The sequence below is a fragment of the Penicillium angulare genome, assembly GCF_028827245.1.
Source record: "Penicillium angulare strain IBT 27051 chromosome Unknown utg000001l_segment0_segment0, whole genome shotgun sequence".
Classification (NCBI taxonomy): domain Eukaryota; kingdom Fungi; phylum Ascomycota; class Eurotiomycetes; order Eurotiales; family Aspergillaceae; genus Penicillium; species Penicillium angulare.
The window spans coordinates 908934-927893 of NW_026623160.1; the positions used below are offsets into that span (position 1 = coordinate 908934).

Here is an 18960-nt window from a genome sequence, read left to right on the forward strand (position 1 = left end):
AACAATAGCATCTCTCTTTGTTTATGCATTTTTAGACATTTCTAGAGCGGGCTGTTGACAGAACAACCTTGAAAGGTCAGAGTAATAGGGTCAAATATTGGCATATGCATCATTGAGAGCTTGATCAAAAGGCTAAGTTCCAGCACGCTCAAATATGCCTTTGAATGACTCTCGAAAAATACTTCTTTTGCTCTGGTATATCTTTCTCTATTATGGATCGAGTCTCGATTCCTTTGACGCGGGGCTTCCCCCGCAATGTCACTGTTTAGCCGCTACGGATAAAAGCAAACGTGGCTAGGTATACTCGGCAGTAATGGAAGATTTGCCAGCTATTCAAATAGTTGCAATTTTTCTGGTTTTCCCCCTTTTAAATCTATTCTTGTGCCTTCAACTATATTTCTTTCTTTTCTATCGACCAGTCATAGAACACAAACTATTCACCATGTCTCCCAAGCCCCTAGTTACGCACATGTACACTGCAGATCCATCTGCCCATGTCTTCAATAACAAAATCTACATCTATCCCTCCCACGACCGTGAGACGGACATCAAATTCAACGACAATGGCGATCAATACGACATGACAGACTACCACGTCTTCTCAATGGACTTCCCCGACGGACCCGTAACAGACCACGGCGTTGTCCTCACAGCCAAAGATGTGCCATGGGTCTCCAAGCAAATGTGGGCCCCAGACGCAGCTGAGAAAAACGGTAAATACTACATGTATTTCCCTGCCCGCGACACAAAGGGCATCTTCCGTATCGGCGTGGCTGTTTCTTCTACCCCGGAAGGACCATTTGTTCCCGAGCCTTCATATATCCCCGGCAGCTACAGTATCGATCCCGCATCATTTGTAGACACAGACGGCAAGGCATATCTATATTTCGGAGGAATCTGGGGTGGCCAATTGCAGTGCTGGTCAGCTGGTACTGCAGAAAGCTCAGAGCACGATGTCAACGGGTTGATATTCGATGAGTCGAAGTCTGGACCGCAGGAACCAAAGGGTGAAGGTGTGGTTGCTCTTTCACCACGCGTTGGGCAGTTATCGGATGATATGCTTTCGTTCGTTGCGCCGCCTGTGGATCTGCAGATTTTGGCGCCTGAGTCGGGAAAGCCTGTTGCGGCGGATGATCATGAGAGACGATTCTTTGAGGCGGCGTGGATGCATAAGCATAATGGGACCTACTATTTCTCTTATTCGACTGGTGATACGCATTGTTTGGTTTATGCTATTGGGTCTTCGCCTTTGGGTCCGTTTACGTATCAAGGACGTATTCTTGAGCCTGTGCTTGGGTGGACGACGCATCATTCTATTGTCGAGTTTCGAGAGAAGTGGTATTTGTTTTATCATGATTGTGAGTTGTCTGATGGGGTGGATCATTTGAGATCTGTTAAGATGAGAGAGATTGTTCATGATGAAGAGGGGAAGATTAGTTTGGCTTCAACTTTGGAAGAATAGGAGATATTTGTAAGGTAGATGACTTGGAGATATGTCTAGATTATCTTGGTAGATCAATGAATATCCGAAGAAAGATTGAAGTTGGATATTTGAGAAGGAATAATTCTGTATTGTGAATTTCTGCTATTATAGGATTCAAGCATTTAGTGTCCCATTCCCTTCTCCCAGTTCTCTTGTACAATCTTCCAGTATCTCTCCCGGCTGCGAATACGATAAGACTTTCCATACTTAATCATCACCAGGAAAACAGCCGCACAGGCCATTCCGACAAAAGCAGCGGATACAAAGCAATTCTGGTATCCGAGGTTATCAACCCATGGGGTAATACTGTGGTCATTTATGTTAGTGATACTGTCTTGGATAGGGGGAGATCCTTGACTTACCCGTAACCGATAGCGAATGACATCGTATTTCGCACCAAAATCACAGTTGCCATTGCCACTCCGCTCAGCTCTCGATAGCTATCAACCAAGTAATTGACGCTGAGTGTAATGCCACAGGTGTTGGTAAATGCGAGCATGCACATGGCGACAAGAAGACCAAACCAGTGAACTTCATGAGCAGCACCGACTCCCCAAAGGAGGAGGGAGCCCGGTACTAGAAAGAGGCAGGCAATGAATGGCCAGAGACGATGCTCAGCCTCCATAATTCCATTGTTGCGGCGAGCAAGCTTGACTGTCAACCAATCACTAAATCGTCCAGTGAATATTGATCTACGTATGCAATATCAGTATTGAAGGCAAGAATATCGGATGTCTAAGACACTCACCCTATGCCAACTCCGAGGCAACATGCTAGGTAGCTGAGACCAACCATGGAGGATCTGGTTTTTTTTTGGTTAATTAAACATTCCGTGCAAAGTGATATGACAAAGGACATACCCAAATTTGTATGGAGCTCCCCCCAAGATTATCGATGCAGTTCCGTTCAGGATATTAAAAAGGACCAAATATGAGCCGTAAGAGAATCTAATCCAATGGTCAGCAATGTCATTTCCATCAAGTCAGAGAGCAACTTACCCAGCATAGAAGATGACGGGCCAGGACAAGTAATATAAACTTTGCCAAGCTCTCCGAAACATGGTATTTTGTTTTTGTCGAGGACCCAAAATTGAGAGTTTCTTCCAGTATGGTTTCTTTGTATATACCGCGCCAACTTCTGCAGTCGGGGAGGGCTCATCGGAGGAAAGAACCTTTTCAGGATCCGCCTCGCTACTATTAGCGCTTTGAGAGGGCGCCAGTCGAACATTAGCAACGGTGGCATCTTGGATATTATCTTCGCGAACGTAATTTGTTTCTTCCATGAAAAAGAAGAGGAAGATCATAGCAATTCCACAGAAAACGCTAGGCCAGTAAAAGACCCATCTCCAGCCCTGATATTGGGCAATGAAGCCACAGATGACTGGGGCGAAGTAATTGCTACCAGCCAGGAAAAAGGCATATAAGCCCATATAGGTCCCACGCTCGTGGGTAAAATACTGTCTGTGTTAGTAGTCAAATTCAGGTGTAATTTCAGTGGTAGATGAGAGTATCCTACGACATCCGTGACTGTTATCTCTGGGAGTGCTTCGATGGGAGCAGTAAAGAAACCTTGAAGAACGCATCTAGCGATCCATTGGCCTTGGGTTTTCGCGTAAGGTCTAAGTTGGGGTCAATATATGGTCTCTCGTGGCGAATGAACAGTGCTTCTAAGCTCGTAACTTACCCCCACATGGTAGTACCCTATATAAGAACTTATGAGCATGTGTATCGCTTGATTACCAGATCCGGTTTGTAGACTTACCAAGATCCCCGCCAATGAAAGAATATATGTCATTCGTTTTCCATACTGCATGGCAAAAGGCTGCCAAAACAAGAGTCCCCATCCTGCCAATAAAAACAAATAACCCGTTCCTTGATTCAATGTATCGACTGAAAGACCGGTCTCCTCCGACAGCTCTGTAAGAACCGAGTAGACGACCGAGCAAGCGATTCCCGAAAATAATGTATATCTAAGTAGACTTCTATTAGCGAAATTGCTCAAACTAATACATAGACCTGTATATATACGTACACGCTCACGGAAATCGTAGACAGCAGTTTCCTACTGGGACTCCAATTGAGGGGGTCATCTGGATCGCCAGAGGGCGTAGGGATAAGAACAATATCTCCATCACCATGATCTAAATGTCGCGTATGTAGAACATGCTGCACATCAACCAGCGTTACTGTGCCCGGAATTGCCGAGCTATCGACTACCGGAGCCATCAAAGGGCAAATATTCGGTATATGAGGGGCTGGAAAGGGAGAAGGAATACAGGGCGATGGCGGATACGACCCTGCAGCAAAGGATGTATTTGAGTAAAGACCAAGTAGTTTCACAGCATGATAAGAACTAGGTATTTTGCCGATCAGAGGGGAAATCGGCAAAGGATGATAGATTAGGAGACAAGAAAGAATAAAGAATACAAACAGACAAGTTAAAAGTTTGCGGAAGAGTTCCGTCTAATCAGTACGAGCTATGACACCAATTGCAGCGTGGAATGCAGACCTGACGATAAGCTGCGGCGCTTTAAACTGGATCCCGATTAAACCTTAGGAACCGCTTCCCCGCACTTTTGTTACCTAATCCGTTACTATCTTGTGTTCAAGCTACGTATAAGAAAAAAAAGCTAATTAACTTGGCAGATAATGGGGGTAGATTACTTGCTAGATTGGGCAACTTACTTCAAGGGTTTCTGATCTGACATGTGTAGCTTCATACTATCATGGGGAACTAATCTAGAGCACCAATTGTCCATTCTTATCTATTTATCTTAATGCCAAACAAAATCAATAAATCAATCAGAAATACATTTTGTTTTATTTTTAATTCTTTTCATCTGTATACTTATCAAAGCTATCCAAGTAGAAGAAATGTGGACTCGGCGGACTGGAGACCGCTAGGGAGTACCCCAACGCTTATCAAGAGTAACGGACCCAATCATTTCACACTAATTTATCTATGATTTAGCACTTGAGTCTGAGTCTCTGACATAGTTGCCTCCCGCATAGACACGGCCCCCAGAAGCCGAAAGCCTTGCATATCTATCTATCTAGTCCCCTAACATTGACATTTTTCAAGCTCAACTCCTGCAATCAACTGTTCGCTCAATCTCCACAGCGCCGTTGCACTATCTTCACCCGCAGGAAAATCCATACCAGGTAAGCCTAGAACTTCGCTATTATCGAGGAAAGCTCCGGATTGTTCTACCTCGGCTCGTCTTAGTGGCTCCACTTGACAGCTGTGGGGTTTGGGGCCCTTGGGGGTTTACTTGCCGCTTAGAGTGGGATCCAGCAATCCGCGGAGAACGGTGGCACTAGCTTGAGCTAGGGATATTGGGGCTTGTTGGAGAAGAATTGGCAACTCTTGTCCCTCTGGAATAGAGCAGATTATCAGGATGACGCAAGGAGAACCGTATTGGCTGGATTCCAAGGTTTACATACCATCTTTTTTGCGTTGTAAACACTCGCAGACTTCGTCGGATGATACATATGTTTGGAAATTGGCCTTCGTATCTGTATTGATGAGAATTCGGAATACAGTAACGCTCCGATATGATATACTCACTGCCTGGATTTGCAGAGAAGGCTGCATGGGAAGGATATGCTTGTGCAAGAGATTTTGCAAACAGTATATTCGCAAACGCGGACTGTGTATACGCATCGAGGGGATGATAACTTTCTCCATCCTGAACAACAGCACAGCTCAGCAAGGATACATCGTAAGATCAATCGAGGAGAAGAGACTAACTGAAAAATTCACATTATCCCATTTCGGTGCAGGCGCATCTCGCCTTATGCTGGTTGTCATCGACACGACCCGGGAGCCGAGAGCAAAAGAATCTTCAACTGTGTCACTAACAAGAAGAAACATAGATAGTTCCTCTGGAAATGACTTTCTATTCCGTCCAACGTGATCTCCCAAGGTGCAGCCATCGCCGATGGGAATCCTATAAACCCATCTATGGACACGTCCAGCGCCTTGATCGCTTTCGCTGCTTCATATACCGAGGACAGACTATTCGTATCTGCCAGGATAAAGATCATCTTGGTTTGTGGGTGCTTTCGGGTGATGTGCCCGATCACTGCTTGTCCCTCTGGCTGGGAGCGTCCGGTAAAGATGATCGTAGCAGCACCGCCGTGGGCGAGATTGTCACCCGTTGTTGCAGCGAGGCCACCTTGAATAAGACCTGAGAGTACAACTGGTTCGGGTTGATATCAATATTCTGTCCTTTTTTGATGGTATGGTATTTCAGTCGCTTACAAGTCTTGTTCTTCACTTGTTCTGGGAACATTTCTGCCACCTGAGCCCCTTGTGTATCACATCTTAGATGCGCCATGATGCATTAGTATCAAGCGTAATGAATGGGAATTGGGATGGTTTGGAGAGGGGCAGATGTTCCTGGGAACACAACCAAAACATCATGTTACATGTTTCGTCATGATGAGAGCAAGCCTTTCCCGAGATGCGTAAACATGGACCACTTCGTACAAAGGGGAATAACTACCGTAAATTGTAAACAGATGCTTATAAAGGTCATATGATTGCTGATGGTTTTGTTTTCGATGGCATAGATTAAAGAGATCTTAACTGATTACTCTAATATCATCTACTTCTGTGGGAACTGGTGAAGTACTTGTTGGCTACTGTCTGTAAGAAGATAAAACTGAGATTGCATATATTTTATACCATGAGAATATGCAATGACAATCAAACAGGATACGTATCGCCAAATTACCGTGATGCCAAATAACCGGAGTCCGGCCTATACTGTACAGGTCGCCAAAGAATACAAATCGCGCACAAGGTGGTTGAGCAGAGCCTGCCGGGTATTCGAAATTGAATAGAGAAGAATCAAAGAGAGTAGAAAAGGGCGGGGAAGAGAGTTGGTGGAAGGAGCGGATGGATCTAATGAGATGCACTGGCTCCGTCGTCGTCTGCCAATTGAGTGACCACTTCCTTGATGAGGGTGATTAATTCATCAATATCGGGGCGTTCGGAGGGTTCGACCTGGAGGCACTTGCGAACGAGTTCCTTGACCGGGGCGCTGATTGTGGTGCTTCCGCTACTCTTTGACGCATCATCGCTGTCACCTCCGGCCTTTCCTTTGCCCTTGGTAGCATTGGACTTCTCATCTGGGAATCGCCAGTCACCACCGAGAACACACATACTCAGACTACCACCGGTTTCCTCGCTGCGGGCCTCGAAGGGGCTTTTCCCGACCAGGCATGCATACAGCGTGCAGCCTAGCGACCAAACATCAACCTTGGTATCAATAATTGATCCGGTCTTCACATCAAATAGTTCGGGTGCACGGTAGGGCATGGTACTGTGCTCTGCGGCTGTATCTTGAACAGCTAACGCTAGAGACCGGGAGGTAATGGCAATGGGGCTGGGTGCCAAGGAACCAAGATCCATGAGAATAGGAGATTGGCCGTCGTCGTCGATCATAATGTTACCTGCAGGACCAAAAATTAGTAAATGCGAATACATCTTGAAATTACCTCGACATGTAGCTCACCAGGCTTGATATCGCGATGCGCATAGGGACGCAAGTCACCATCCTGAACACCTTCCTGGCTTTGTGTCACTTCATCGTCCATCAAGGGTTCATTCTCCTCATCGTCGTCATCCTCTTGCGGACGATTAGTCGATCGCCGTTTCGGTTTCATTTGCATGGTCCTCTCCGAATCCGCCTCCTCGCCTTCCGCGCGAACGCCTCTCGCCTTGCGGGTGGATTCCGCACCGCTTTTGACACGATACTGGTGCATTGATCGAAGCGCATTGGCTACCCCGAGAATCAGCATCATCAACCGCTTCTCTGGAAAGCGGGTGTGGTTGACCAAGTTCGCGTTGATAGCATCTTGGAGGTTTCCTCGTTGATAGTATGGTAGTAGAATATAGACGGTCTTGGAGCCAGCATCGCCGCCGTCGGATCGGAATGTAGAGCCTGACTCTGTGGAAACGCAATGATCGATTGAATGGATGATATTGGCTTGCGAGGTGAATAGGTTGTATGCTTCGACTTCTTTCAGAGCTTGCGACACCGATTCTTGACCGAAGGGACAACGGATTTTTTTCAAGGCGAAGAGTTCGGAGGAGGATTTGTCTTGGACGAGGTAGACGTAGGAGAAACCGCCCTATTCGATTGGAAATAAATCTGTCAGTATACAAGCCACGCAACCTTTCGTCGCGTCGCCTTGGGGGCTGTTTCATACCTCGCCTAGGAGCCGGAGTAATTTAAAGCTTCGATTATTGATCTTCAATTGCGGCGAGCTGGGGAAACAGCACATGCAATCAGTGAAATTGTAGAGGAGGTCGAAGAAGTACTGCGCCATGGCTAGTATAGGCCCCGATCTGACAGATCGGCTTGAGTGGCGGAATGATTGGATGGGTGCAAATAGATGCGTCTGGTGATTATGTCTTGTTTTCCTGTAATATGCTGCAGGATTTTAAGTAAAATACACAGAAATGACAAGGGGAAGATCCAGTTTGAAAGAGGTAAGGGGAGATTGGGGGGGGAGATGCAAGAGGTAAGAGGACGAGCGGATGGAGAATGGAGATTGGATTACGCCAAGTGGAGCACAAGCAAGAGAAGTGCTGTATCCATGGGTTTGTTGTTTCCCCCTTTCTTGAAGGGAACTTTTGTATAGGAGAGTCATTTGGAAGAATTTAATTCTATTCTATGGTACATTTCTCTCTGTTTTTACCCTCTTTAATATTCTGTCGGGTCCCTATGGTTCGAGGTTGGGCTAAGAGCCTAACATTTCTCCTGACAAAACAAACAACTCACTAAAGTCGCTCCGCACTCGCTGGTTCAAACTTCACTCTTAACAACAACCACACAACCCATACGTCTTTTCCAAATAAGTCCCCCGAAGCCATGGCGGCCCTCGACGATGTCCAAGTGGGTGACGTCGTCAATGTGCCTGGGGGTATGTTTGGCACTGTGAAATATTTGGGGTCCGTGGCAGGGAAGCCCGGTAAATTTGCGGGCATCGAGTTGAGCAGCGAGTATTCTTCACGAGGTAAAAATAGTGGTGATGTGGAGGGTCGGAAATACTTTGCAACATCGGTTCCAGGTTCTGGAATCTTTGTACCCATGAACAATAGCAAATATGTTACTCGTCGATCTACCTCCAGCAATTTCGCCGTGCCTACAACTCCTGCGCGTGCCCCGCCTGCCAACTTCAGCAAGTCAGTTGGCCCAAGCCTGTCCACTCCTCGTCCTAAGATCCGTCGTCCATCACTTCCTCGTCCCGAATCACCACGCGTTCCTGCTCCCAAACTGAGCTTAAGTGGTTTGCGCACTCCCTCCGCCGCGTCGAAGACATCCAATGGCTACCAACGGAGCCCTACCAAGGCACCTTCGCGACTGTCAGATCGACCACCGTCCCGACTGAGCGTGGATGATGATGGTGGTTCGTCGTACGGGAGACCTTCCGACTTCCCACGACCTTCGTCCGCCGAGACACAACAGTTGAGGGACCAGGTCAAAGGGCTGGAAAAGCAGTTGCTTGACCGGGACAAGCAATTGGAAGAACAGTCAAAGATTTTGGGCGATTTTCAAAAGGCAATGGAGGAGATGGAAGGATCAGATGCTCTTTCGATCCGTGTTCAGCTTCGTGAGAGGAACGAACGCATTAACCAGTTGACCGCGGAGTTTGATGGACACCGCGCGGATTTCCGGAGTACGCTTGATACATTGGAGATTGCTGCGTCTGAAACCGAGCGTGTCTACGAACAGCGTCTTGATGAGCTCATGCACCAGAACAAGGAGTTGCAGGACCGCGGCGAGGATGTCGAGATTGTTGCCCAGCAATTGAAGCAATTGGAGGAGCTGGTCTCTGAACTTGAAGAGGGGCTTGAAGATGCCCGTCGAGGTGAAGCAGAAGCTAGAGGCGAGGTTGAATTCCTTCGTGGTGAAGTCGAAAGGACCAAACTAGAACTGAAAAAGGAACGGGATCATTCTGCGGCAGCACTGAAGGATGCACAGGCTGCAGCAGACGGTCCCCGGCATTCAAATGATCTGGAGCAGAAAGACGACGAAATCCGCGGCCTCAAGGCCATCATCCACTCTCTTAGTCGCGGGAACCCCAATGCTGCGAACCCGAATGAAAATGGTGCAGATGCTCACAATGAACAAACGGAGCGGATCTCTGAACTGGAGCAACGTCTACAAGAAGCCGAAGGCAACACTGGGTTTAAAGACACCCGTATTGAAGAGCTTGAGCGTGAGCTACAAGAGCTACGAGTCAGCTCCAGTGAAGGGGGTCGCAATCGCAGTTCAACTGTCACCCTTTCCCCGCCAAAGCAGCATAAGCCATCGAACTCCCAAGGCAACATGCCCATGGGAAACAACGCTAATAATTCACACCGTCTCTCTGACCGCACAGTGGTCCCTCCTGAGTGGCACGATGCTCCTTCAGAACCCCGCCAGCATAATCGCGGTATATCCAACTCGTCCCAGCCACGACTTGAGCCCATGCCTGAGTCTGAACGATCTTCTGATGATGATGCTTTGTGGTGTGAGATATGTGAGACTGGTGGCCATGATATTCTCAACTGTACAAGCATGTTTGGTTCGGGTGATCACACCGCCAATCCAAAAGCAACAGAGGCCTCGAACGATAGCTCAGCTAATAAGCCCGATGATCATGCCGATTCGAACCAAAATGGAAGCAACGAGAGCTACGCAGACCCCTCTCCATCCCCTAAGACTGGTCGGGATGTTGTCCTTGAGGGACTGAAAGGCATTGGCGGCCTAGGGAACTCTATGGCCCCTGTGGCTGGCATGTCCTCTGGAGTCATTGACGAGTCCAAGTGGTGTGCTCTCTGTGAGCGAGATGGCCATGAGAGTATCGATTGTCCATTTGATGAATAATGTCCCATGGTTGAAATTATTTGTATGGATTCTGTTGGGGGCTTTTTTGGAGCGAATTGCATCAGTTAGCAACCTATCCGGGGATGATATTGGTTGCATTTTGACTCTTTTCTAGTACATGTTTTCTTTTTATCCCTTCTCATTCTCCTTCTCGCCAAATTCTTCCCATCATTTTATTTTATTTTTTTTTCGATTCTGCGTTGCACGAGATCTGAGTGTCGATGCCTTCTACCTTCGTTTCCACCATGTATTATTCCCTTCTATCATTTCGGATCTTGCCCATTCTTTCTTCTATTCCTTGGTGCTTGTTGATATACACCTTGTTCATTTTGATCCCCGAACTCTTTTCTATTCTTTACATTTTTCTTTTTTCACCACATTTTTATCCCAGTGTCCAAAATTATGTGGATTGACACTATTCCCCCGACCTAGATCATACTTTAGATCTCTGCACCGTGCCATACTTCCTCTAGACTCTGGCTAGATTCTAGAAGGCAATATAAATATAATTTATCATACTCACATCATCTTCATGATTCCAAATCTTTAAACTTCTACTTCGAGCAAGGGCGTATAGGCTGCAGTAATAGATATGCACCCGGCTTATACCGGTTCAATTCAAACATCCCTTCGTAGGATTGGCATGCTCATCTCTCATAATACATCTTGGGCTTGACTACCAGTTCTTCGTATAGAATACACCCTCCTTACTCCGCTGTATTTTATAGACAAGGATTGGAAATTCCCTTTATTCAGGATGCGTGGGCGGCTGCACCAATTCTCCTTCCTGGTATCGCGTCGCCGCTATCTCTCCACAGCTCTTGCACCGTCTTTTCTGCTCGTCTGCTCCAAACTCTTCCACAACGGCCTTCACCTGTGTTCCCAAATCTGTGCAGACAAAATGCTTTTCCCACACCACTCCGCTACACTTCTGGCAATACCATCGCATGATGTCTTCTGCACCTGGTACTCGCGGCTGTTCCATTACTACACCAACTGTATCCTTAAATCGCACAGGGCAATGTGGGGTGTTCGCCGGTAAGAGGTAGATAGACCCCTCATGCACAGGGATATCTTGAAATGTAGGTGGGGTAGTGGATGTATCGACTGTTTTTAAAAGTAAAGATCCTCGGTACTGATAGAAGAACTCCGGTGTCGTATTGATATGATAGTCTGTTCGCGCGTTGGGCCCGCCGACGATCATCACAGTATAACCGGCGGTTGCCGGAGATGAGGGGTGATACACGCAGTAGTTGTTGACTGGTGGTTGAAGGAGATGAGAATTAGCTTCTAGCCTAGATGGAGTAGCGTTTTTATGGTTAGTTATCTTTATGGAAAGTTTTGTTCGTTGCGCTTCAATTCCTACGATGTTCGTTGCGATCACCCCACATTGATTCACCGGGTAGAATTGGGTTGATGAGTGAATTGGTCTGTCACATACTATATGGGGATCGAGATCGGGAATATCGTACCATTTGGGAATATTTAGTGCAGGGGGCAGCATTTTGAAGATAGCACCCGTCGATTAGCGAGTTGCAAAGGTGTATGTGTAAGTTTAAAAGAAGCAGAGTCGCGTGAGTTCAGGGTCTTTCTCATTGATTGTTCATCAATCCCGCTATCTGATCGGTGATAAGAGGTCGGAGTTAAACCGATGCACCGGAACGGAATAACCCGTCGTTCCGCCCGATTTTTCTTTTTTCTGAAGCTTGAACGGTCTCGATGTTGAAGAGGTGATATCTAGACAGCAACATCATGGCCACTCAACAACCTCCGTTGAGGTTTACCTCACACCATAATCTGCTCTATCGCCTCGTTCTCTCGACCCTCACCGGCCGTACCGTGCATATCTCACAAATTCGTCCAAACTCGCCAACCAACCCAGGTTTAGCTCCTCATGAGATTTCTTTCCTCCGCCTCTTGGAGGCTGTCACCAACGGCTCTCAAATGGAAATATCATACACCGGTACAATTGTTGTCTTCAAGCCCGGTCTGATCACTGGTAGTGGCACAGGTGTTGGCGCTAGTGGAGGTGTCATTACACACGAATTGCCCTCGGGCTGCAACCGCGGCCTCAGCTACTACTTGATTCCCCTCTGCCTCTTGGCTCCCTTCTCTAAAGCTCCCATGAAGGTCCTCTTTACCGGTCCTGGTGTCATCACTTCATCTACTCCGACCGGCGATATGTCCGTCGACAGCGTCCGCACAGCCATCCTCCCGCTTTATAACCAATTCGGCATGTTCAACAATGTCGAAATCCGCATTCTCCGACGCTCGAACCCGGGCCCCAACGGTCGTGGCGGTGGTGGTGAAGTGTCATTCACCTTTGGTCATCAGATCCGTGTTCCGAAGACATTACATCTGATGAACCCTGGTCGCATAAAGCGCATCCGTGGTGTCGCATACTCCGTCGGTGTGTCAGCTTCGAATAACGCCCGCATGATTGACGTTTGCCGTGGTGTTCTCAACCCGCTCAGTCCCGATACCTACATTTTCTCTGACGTCTCATCTGCTCCTCTCATATCCGCCAACGACCGAAACAACCTTAATGCCAAGAAGAAGATTGGACTCGGCTTCGGTCTGTCCCTAGTCGCTGAGTCTTCGACTGGCTGTCTCTTCTCGGCTGATGTCGCTTCCCCGCCATCAGGTGGTGAGGCTCCTGAGGATATTGGTAGGAAGTGTGCGTACCAGCTGCTAGAGACTGTCTCCAAGGGCGGCTGTGTGGCACCTGCTGCTGCGACAACTATGTTTACTCTCATGACTATGGGCTCCGAAGATGTGGGCCGCTTGCAGGTGGGCAGGGAAGTGATCGCTGATCCTAATGTGATCCAGCTTGCGCGTGATCTGTCGAAGTTCGGTGCACCTGGTTGGGGTATTCGTGATGCCTCCAGTGAGAATGATACCGGTGACGTGATTATTAGTGTAGTTGGACGTGGTATTGGCAATGTCGGCAGAAAGGTTGCTTAAATTACTAGTGGTGATATTCCATTACTAGCGCTTGTCTTGTTGCACTTGAAGCACCTCGGACTGGCTTTCTATCCCCCGGTCTTTGCTGGGTGGGCACATCTGCAGACGATTGCTGGCTCCGTGATGGCCTCGAAGTCGTTGGATGTACGGACTTCGAAGTCAAACTCTTACACGTGCAATTCAGACGCGTGTGGATCCACGAGGCTTTCAAAGCTCTTTTTGGGATAGCGAGCTTGAATTCTGAGTTGCAGTACGGTGGAATCTAGCACTACCGTGTCATCAATTGCTTCTCTCTCGATCTGAATATCATGATACCCGATGTCTCTTACTATTCACCACTAAAAGTCAACATCTTTGTCTTTGCATCGCATTTTACGGCGCTTCCAGTTGGGTTGGGTTTTCTGTATATACTGTGTTATAAAAAAAATAAAAGAAATTTCCAATATTAATCTTGTCACGTTGACGCTGGTCAATCTGAATGTTACTGTTAACTTATAAACCAATTGACCTTATCGCGCCTCCGGCACATCAAATCAATCACGTCGAGGCTTCTCCTGAGGTTTAGAATTCCACCATCGGCGGACTGGCCAAGTCAATGCACCAGCCATATCATACGCCCAGCCAGCCCATCCCCTTGCCTTAATGCCCGCATTGACAGCTGTCAGCATCCGTCGAGTAAACACATCTGCCGGTTCCCAATCATGTAGATAGCACTCCCAAATTGGACCCTCCTGTTCATTGGCACCAGTCAATTCAGTGGATGGCAGCTTTGGCCCCGTAACCAACGAGCGACCTATACATGAGGTATCTGCAACCAAATACGAAGCAGCATCCACAACATCCTCAATCTTCCCAAGCGGAACTCCAGCCAAAAATCCCCGAACAGGCGCTTGCATAAACGGGGTATCGGTATAGTATGGACAGATAATATTCACCCGGATACCCGCCTCGACCGCTGCAGAGATTCGCAAGCACCGAAACAATCCAAGCACGCCGTGCTTCGACACGGTATATGGAATCTGTGTCATGAGCGGATGTAAACTTGCAACGGAGCCCAGCAGCAGTATATGTCTGTCTCTTCCTGACTCATTGACAGATTCACTCTCGCAGTGCTCCGAACCGGGATTCTTCGGTAAGAAGAACAGCGCTAGATGCACCGTGTACATAACGCCAGTGATATTTATATCAAGCGTATTAAAAGTCGGCGCCGGCGGGTTGGGATCATTCAAGTAATCAGCATCAGGCTTTTCGAAAGCTTTAGATTCCCGAGCATCGTTGATCCCCGCGTTTGCGACGACCGCATCGATTCCACCGTGGGGGCTTAACCGAACAGATTCACGGAAGAAGTTCACCTGTGATGTCCAAGATGTGACATCGAGCTGGATAAAATGAACATTGGAGTTTTGGGTTTCCTGTCGGATTCGCGCGGCAACTTCTTCTCCGGATGGATTGATATCGCCGATTATCACAGTGGCACCAGCGGATGCCCAACGAGCACTGAAGGCAGCGCCAAAGCCGGATGCGCCGCCTGTTATCAATAATGTTCTCCCTTTGAGGCGGGACAGGTCATGGCTGATGTCCATGTTTAGTTGATTTTCGTGCTTGGGGCTGTCATATTATTAGCGGTCTATCTACCTTTGTTTTGATAGAGAATATTCTCACGTGGAGGATAAAAGGAAAGCTTCAAAGTGCAGCGATTTGGGTATTGAGGTTGGCGACCGGCGAGCGTTTGCCGATCCACGAATATCTTCCTCGAGCTGTTGAGAAAGCTTGTGAAAATGATGTGGAAGAGAGCCCCACAGGGACGAGGCTGTGGTTGAGGACGTACAGCTGTTGACCAACGATATGGTGAGATTGTATTGGTGGATACGGGAGATCAGCTTTTTTATCATTTCCCCACGGCTAATTTGTTGCAATTTCACTGTTTGTTTTTCCTCCTTTTCCTTCTGTTTCTTCTTCCTCGTATCATACCAATTGTGAAGTGCATGAAGATCCAAACAATATCATATAGAAAGTTGGAATCAAGAGAGGAAGAAACAAGGATAATGAAAAGACTCGATCAAATTTATCCAATAAACTACCACATTGTACACTGGGAGGCGCACGTGCGGTAAAATCCAGAGCTCACTCAGCCTCAACCCCACATCCACAACAATATGTTGATCCTGCTATGCCATGAGTTCCATTCAAATAACCATAGAGCTTGATGTGCTTCTCGATGATTGAGACAGACCCGAGGACGATGAGGAGCGCATTCCGAATCCCAGAAGAAGAGAAGCGCGAATCTACCGCGTCAGCAAATTGCTGGTAAGATCTCGTCATTGACACTCGTATCCTATCTAGGGAACAAGTGATGAGCTCTAGAGGAGAAGGGGGACATAGAAGGTGGAATAAAACAGGATCCGTTCGACTAGAGACACCAGGGATCTTACCTAGTCTAGAAGAGCTTCATTCGCCTATCGGAAGAGCATCAGCGAGACATTGTCATCTGAAGCATCGAAGGTCAAGTAAATTCCTAGAGAGAAAGAAAACCGGGCCCCCGCCAGTGAGCAAAATGCTGGTAAGATCTCGAAGTTGGCAAGCTTTTCTAGGAGGTGAAGCATGTCCAGGGAACAGGTGATGAACTCTAGAGGAGAAAGGGGAAGAAGGAGTTGGGAGAAAGTAGGATGGTCGGTTCAACTAGAGACATCAGAGATCTTACCTGATCGAAGGCCCAACTCAACAGGTCAGAGATGGGCCCCTTTGTATGACACGCGTGAAGTGCGTGAAGACGAATAGGAACGTCTTGTAGGACATCCACCCCAAGAAAACAGGAGCAAGAAGTGCTTTCATATTGGAGGGGGGCGAGGGAATGTGGGAGGAGAGGTTGGGTAGTTGGGAAGAAAGGAAAAGAAGGAGACAAAATCGAGGTATTTATACCGTGAGGTGAGGTGAGAACCGACCTGATGGGTTGAACGGTAGCCTCAAGTTGAATGAGTTTGATCATTTTGGTTTAATTGGGACTAGTATCGCTGGAGCTATTATTCCGATTGAAGTACAATGGGAATGATATGATATTGGAACAACTGGAAATAGTGAATTAACCACGATGAATCACTATGAATGGACGAATATCCATATGGATAGCACACTTACGGCTTTTATACTATACTCATTGAAATTTTATGTTCGAAGTGTAGAAAAGAGTTCTATTGTGTATAAATGATCTGGAGGAAGAATGTACGATATCAACCCCAAATCCTTATCTTCCCAATACCGTAACCTCGGCATCTTCAGGATCTGGAGATAAACCGAGTGCAAAGTATATAGGGTAATCGCCGCATGTCATTATGTTTTCTAATAACTTCTATGGTTCGGTTAACCCTAGACGCTCCAGAGCTTGTTGCGTGGTATTGAAAGTGTTTTCCATGCCAGAGGCCCGTGGGTTCAAGTAGATCTTCCACTTTTCCATAGTCTTTGAGGTAGCAAAGCTGTGCCACGACGCTAGGTTGCCTTGTGGATCAGAAGGAAAGAAAAAATCTCCAATAAGCTTCATATGTTCGAGGCAGAATTTTCTAGGACCATACTTCATCTCTATATCCGCAGTCAAACGGGAGGTAGTATTTTGAACAGCGGTTCGACTGTTTTCCTCACCGTCGGGTTGGGCCTGGATCAAAAACCGTAACTCGCATTCCCCACTGTGCTGGGATAACGCAATAGAGTATTCAAGGCGAGTGATCATTGCTCACGTCAGAGACCCAAGTGGTGGGATTCAGTTTCTTCGGCGCAGGCTTCTGGAACCAGTCCCCTCCTGAGAAGTCGAGGGCATGTAGCAACTTTTCTCTTGTGACTTCGTCTTGGCCAATGGCTTTGGAAAGACTCGTACGTTGTTGACTGGCTTCGCTATTATAGCTATTGTTGGATTCGTCATATGTGAAATATCTATCATCGGTTGCCTTGCATGTGATGGTTGGAATGGCCACAGCCGATGTGATAGACATGATGGATGGATAGTCGGTATATTATGACGGATAGATTTGGCAATTTATAGAGAGCCTTTGAGTTGAGCGACGCTTTGCAAAAGAGTGATATGAATTTTGGAGTGTAAATGGAAGATTGATCATCTTTTATACCCGCGGGGAGCCTGAGGGAATAAGTACTGAGATTGGTAAATATCAGAGAGTTTTCTATATATATATATACAGTGAGGGAATCTAATAGTATATCAACGTTGGAGAAGGAATGAAAAAGTCAACAAAAATAATGAAACGCTCTGAACTATTCCGAGATATCTTCATCCTTGCCAGGATACATGATATCTTGTCTAATAATAGCGAGAATAAGGTTGACCAAGACGAACAGCCACATGCAAACTATGCACACAGATAACGCTGAGCCAAATCCTTTGATACCCGCATTCTCAAACGAGTTGCCAAGGGTAATAGTGGCAATAGTGAATCCAGTATTTGGGAAGACCATTGCCCACCAGCTCAGATGGAAGCTTGTAGGTGGCGACCGAATGACCGCAATTAATGCAATACAGAAGAACCATAGGCTGAGGGCCCACAAGAAGGCGCCTGCTGCCAGGGCCAAGATCTCGATCATTCGGCCATCAGCCGCTGTGTCCTCACTGCCCATCACCTTGAAGGTCTCCGGTAGGCCACGGGCCATGCCAATAAGCGCCAATGCTGTGAATGCCGGCGGGCCGACACAAATGAACATACCGGGTCTATGCTCACGGTTGGGGAGGCCAGACTCCATCAGCCGGCCAATATAGTGTGAGTACATCATAAAGCTAATGCAGAATCCCAGACCTTGGAAGGTCATTCCAGCTGTGACGATAGGGATGGCTGACCGGTCAGGTTGTCTCTCAGCGATGACGGAGGCGATTGTACCACTGAGCATAACGGGAAAGGCTGGCAAGATCCAAGAAGGCATCATGGTTTGCAGGCGGTATTCGACCGAGGTAAAGAGGTAGGAATATTGGAGGACGGAAACGGCAAAGGTACAAACGCAATATAGCCAGAATAAAACCTCGAGGGTAGTTGAGAAAGACTTTGCAGGGTTATCGCCGAAGTATCGTTCCAGACCGGTAATCATGGTTGCGATTGAAAGCCAAAATGTTGGGAAGAAGAGTCCTTCGCGGTCATGCTTGAGTGACTGGACTAATCCACCATGAATAATAAATCTTGCTGCCATCAATGAACAGACAAGAGCAAACATGACCAAGTTCAATATATAGATTGCGAGACCCATCTCATCTAGGCCTTTGAACCGATTAGGTTGGCTGGCTATCAAAAGAGCCAATCCGCCCGTACTCATGGTCAATGTATACCATGCCCATGTGAAATGCCGTAGTCGATGGCCGAAGCCGAGCCGTAATTGTTTGTGGTTCTTTTCCGCGTCCATGAATGGAGTATCTGAGTGGGAGGAGTGGGGAGGTAGTTCGTAGCATTCTGCTCCTAGGAGACTTGGACTGGACATTGTGAGAGTGAGATGGAGAGACGAAAGCAGAAATAGATCGTGGTAGAGTGCTTTTTAGAGTAAAGAATGAGTGTATGAAGTATAAGTCTATATGAAAGACGAGAAATAAATCGCAATGCTGAAAATGATTGATGCTGTGAATGGAGTCTTGAAGTTGATATTGATT

At 47.2% G+C, this 18960-nt stretch overlaps 9 protein-coding genes across 9 annotated transcripts; 3 read left to right on the forward strand and 6 right to left on the reverse strand.

Annotated features, from left to right (window-relative positions):
• Window positions 1–442: 442 nt before the first annotated feature.
• On the forward strand, window positions 443–1462 carry N7478_000336 (glycoside hydrolase family 43 protein; the record flags this gene model as incomplete). The annotated part of the gene is made up of 1 exon (XM_056916552.1): window positions 443–1462. The coding sequence occupies one exon, from the start codon at window positions 443–445 to the stop codon at window positions 1460–1462; it is 1020 nt and encodes a 339-aa protein (XP_056784432.1).
• Window positions 1463–1605: 143 nt separating this feature from the next.
• N7478_000337 (putative MFS transporter) lies at window positions 1606–3708 on the reverse strand (the record flags this gene model as incomplete). Its single annotated transcript, XM_056916553.1, has 9 exons — window positions 1606–1789; window positions 1846–2175; window positions 2232–2285; window positions 2344–2430; window positions 2482–2939; window positions 2999–3101; window positions 3167–3183; window positions 3245–3452; window positions 3515–3708. 9 exons carry the CDS (start codon window positions 3706–3708, stop codon window positions 1606–1608), a joined length of 1635 nt encoding a protein of 544 aa, XP_056784433.1.
• Window positions 3709–6391: 2683 nt separating this feature from the next.
• N7478_000338 (putative serine/threonine protein kinase ENV7) lies at window positions 6392–7821 on the reverse strand (the record flags this gene model as incomplete). Its single annotated transcript, XM_056916554.1, has 3 exons — window positions 6392–6942; window positions 7005–7623; window positions 7702–7821. 3 exons carry the CDS (start codon window positions 7819–7821, stop codon window positions 6392–6394), a joined length of 1290 nt encoding a protein of 429 aa, XP_056784434.1.
• Window positions 7822–8366: 545 nt separating this feature from the next.
• N7478_000339 (CAP-Gly domain containing linker protein BIK1) lies at window positions 8367–10367 on the forward strand (the record flags this gene model as incomplete). The annotated part of the gene is made up of 1 exon (XM_056916555.1): window positions 8367–10367. The coding sequence occupies one exon, from the start codon at window positions 8367–8369 to the stop codon at window positions 10365–10367; it is 2001 nt and encodes a 666-aa protein (XP_056784435.1).
• A 748-nt stretch (window positions 10368–11115) lies between these two features.
• On the reverse strand, window positions 11116–11871 carry N7478_000340 (3-hydroxyanthranilate 3,4-dioxygenase; the record flags this gene model as incomplete). Its single annotated transcript, XM_056916556.1, has 2 exons — window positions 11116–11662; window positions 11840–11871. The coding sequence occupies 2 exons, from the start codon at window positions 11869–11871 to the stop codon at window positions 11116–11118; spliced, it is 579 nt and encodes a 192-aa protein (XP_056784436.1).
• A 248-nt stretch (window positions 11872–12119) lies between these two features.
• N7478_000341 (RNA 3'-terminal phosphate cyclase-like protein) lies at window positions 12120–13331 on the forward strand (the record flags this gene model as incomplete). The annotated part of the gene is made up of 1 exon (XM_056916557.1): window positions 12120–13331. One exon carries the CDS (start codon window positions 12120–12122, stop codon window positions 13329–13331), a length of 1212 nt encoding a protein of 403 aa, XP_056784437.1.
• Window positions 13332–13864: 533 nt separating this feature from the next.
• Window positions 13865–14914, reverse strand: N7478_000342 (short-chain dehydrogenase; the record flags this gene model as incomplete). Its single annotated transcript, XM_056916558.1, has 1 exon — window positions 13865–14914. The coding sequence occupies one exon, from the start codon at window positions 14912–14914 to the stop codon at window positions 13865–13867; it is 1050 nt and encodes a 349-aa protein (XP_056784438.1).
• A 1763-nt stretch (window positions 14915–16677) lies between these two features.
• N7478_000343 (Aromatic prenyltransferase DMATS type) lies at window positions 16678–17311 on the reverse strand (the record flags this gene model as incomplete). The annotated part of the gene is made up of 2 exons (XM_056916559.1): window positions 16678–17013; window positions 17060–17311. The coding sequence occupies 2 exons, from the start codon at window positions 17309–17311 to the stop codon at window positions 16678–16680; spliced, it is 588 nt and encodes a 195-aa protein (XP_056784439.1).
• A 277-nt stretch (window positions 17312–17588) lies between these two features.
• N7478_000344 (tellurite-resistance/dicarboxylate transporter family protein) lies at window positions 17589–18794 on the reverse strand (the record flags this gene model as incomplete). Its single annotated transcript, XM_056916560.1, has 1 exon — window positions 17589–18794. The coding sequence occupies one exon, from the start codon at window positions 18792–18794 to the stop codon at window positions 17589–17591; it is 1206 nt and encodes a 401-aa protein (XP_056784440.1).
• Window positions 18795–18960: the final 166 nt, after the last annotated feature.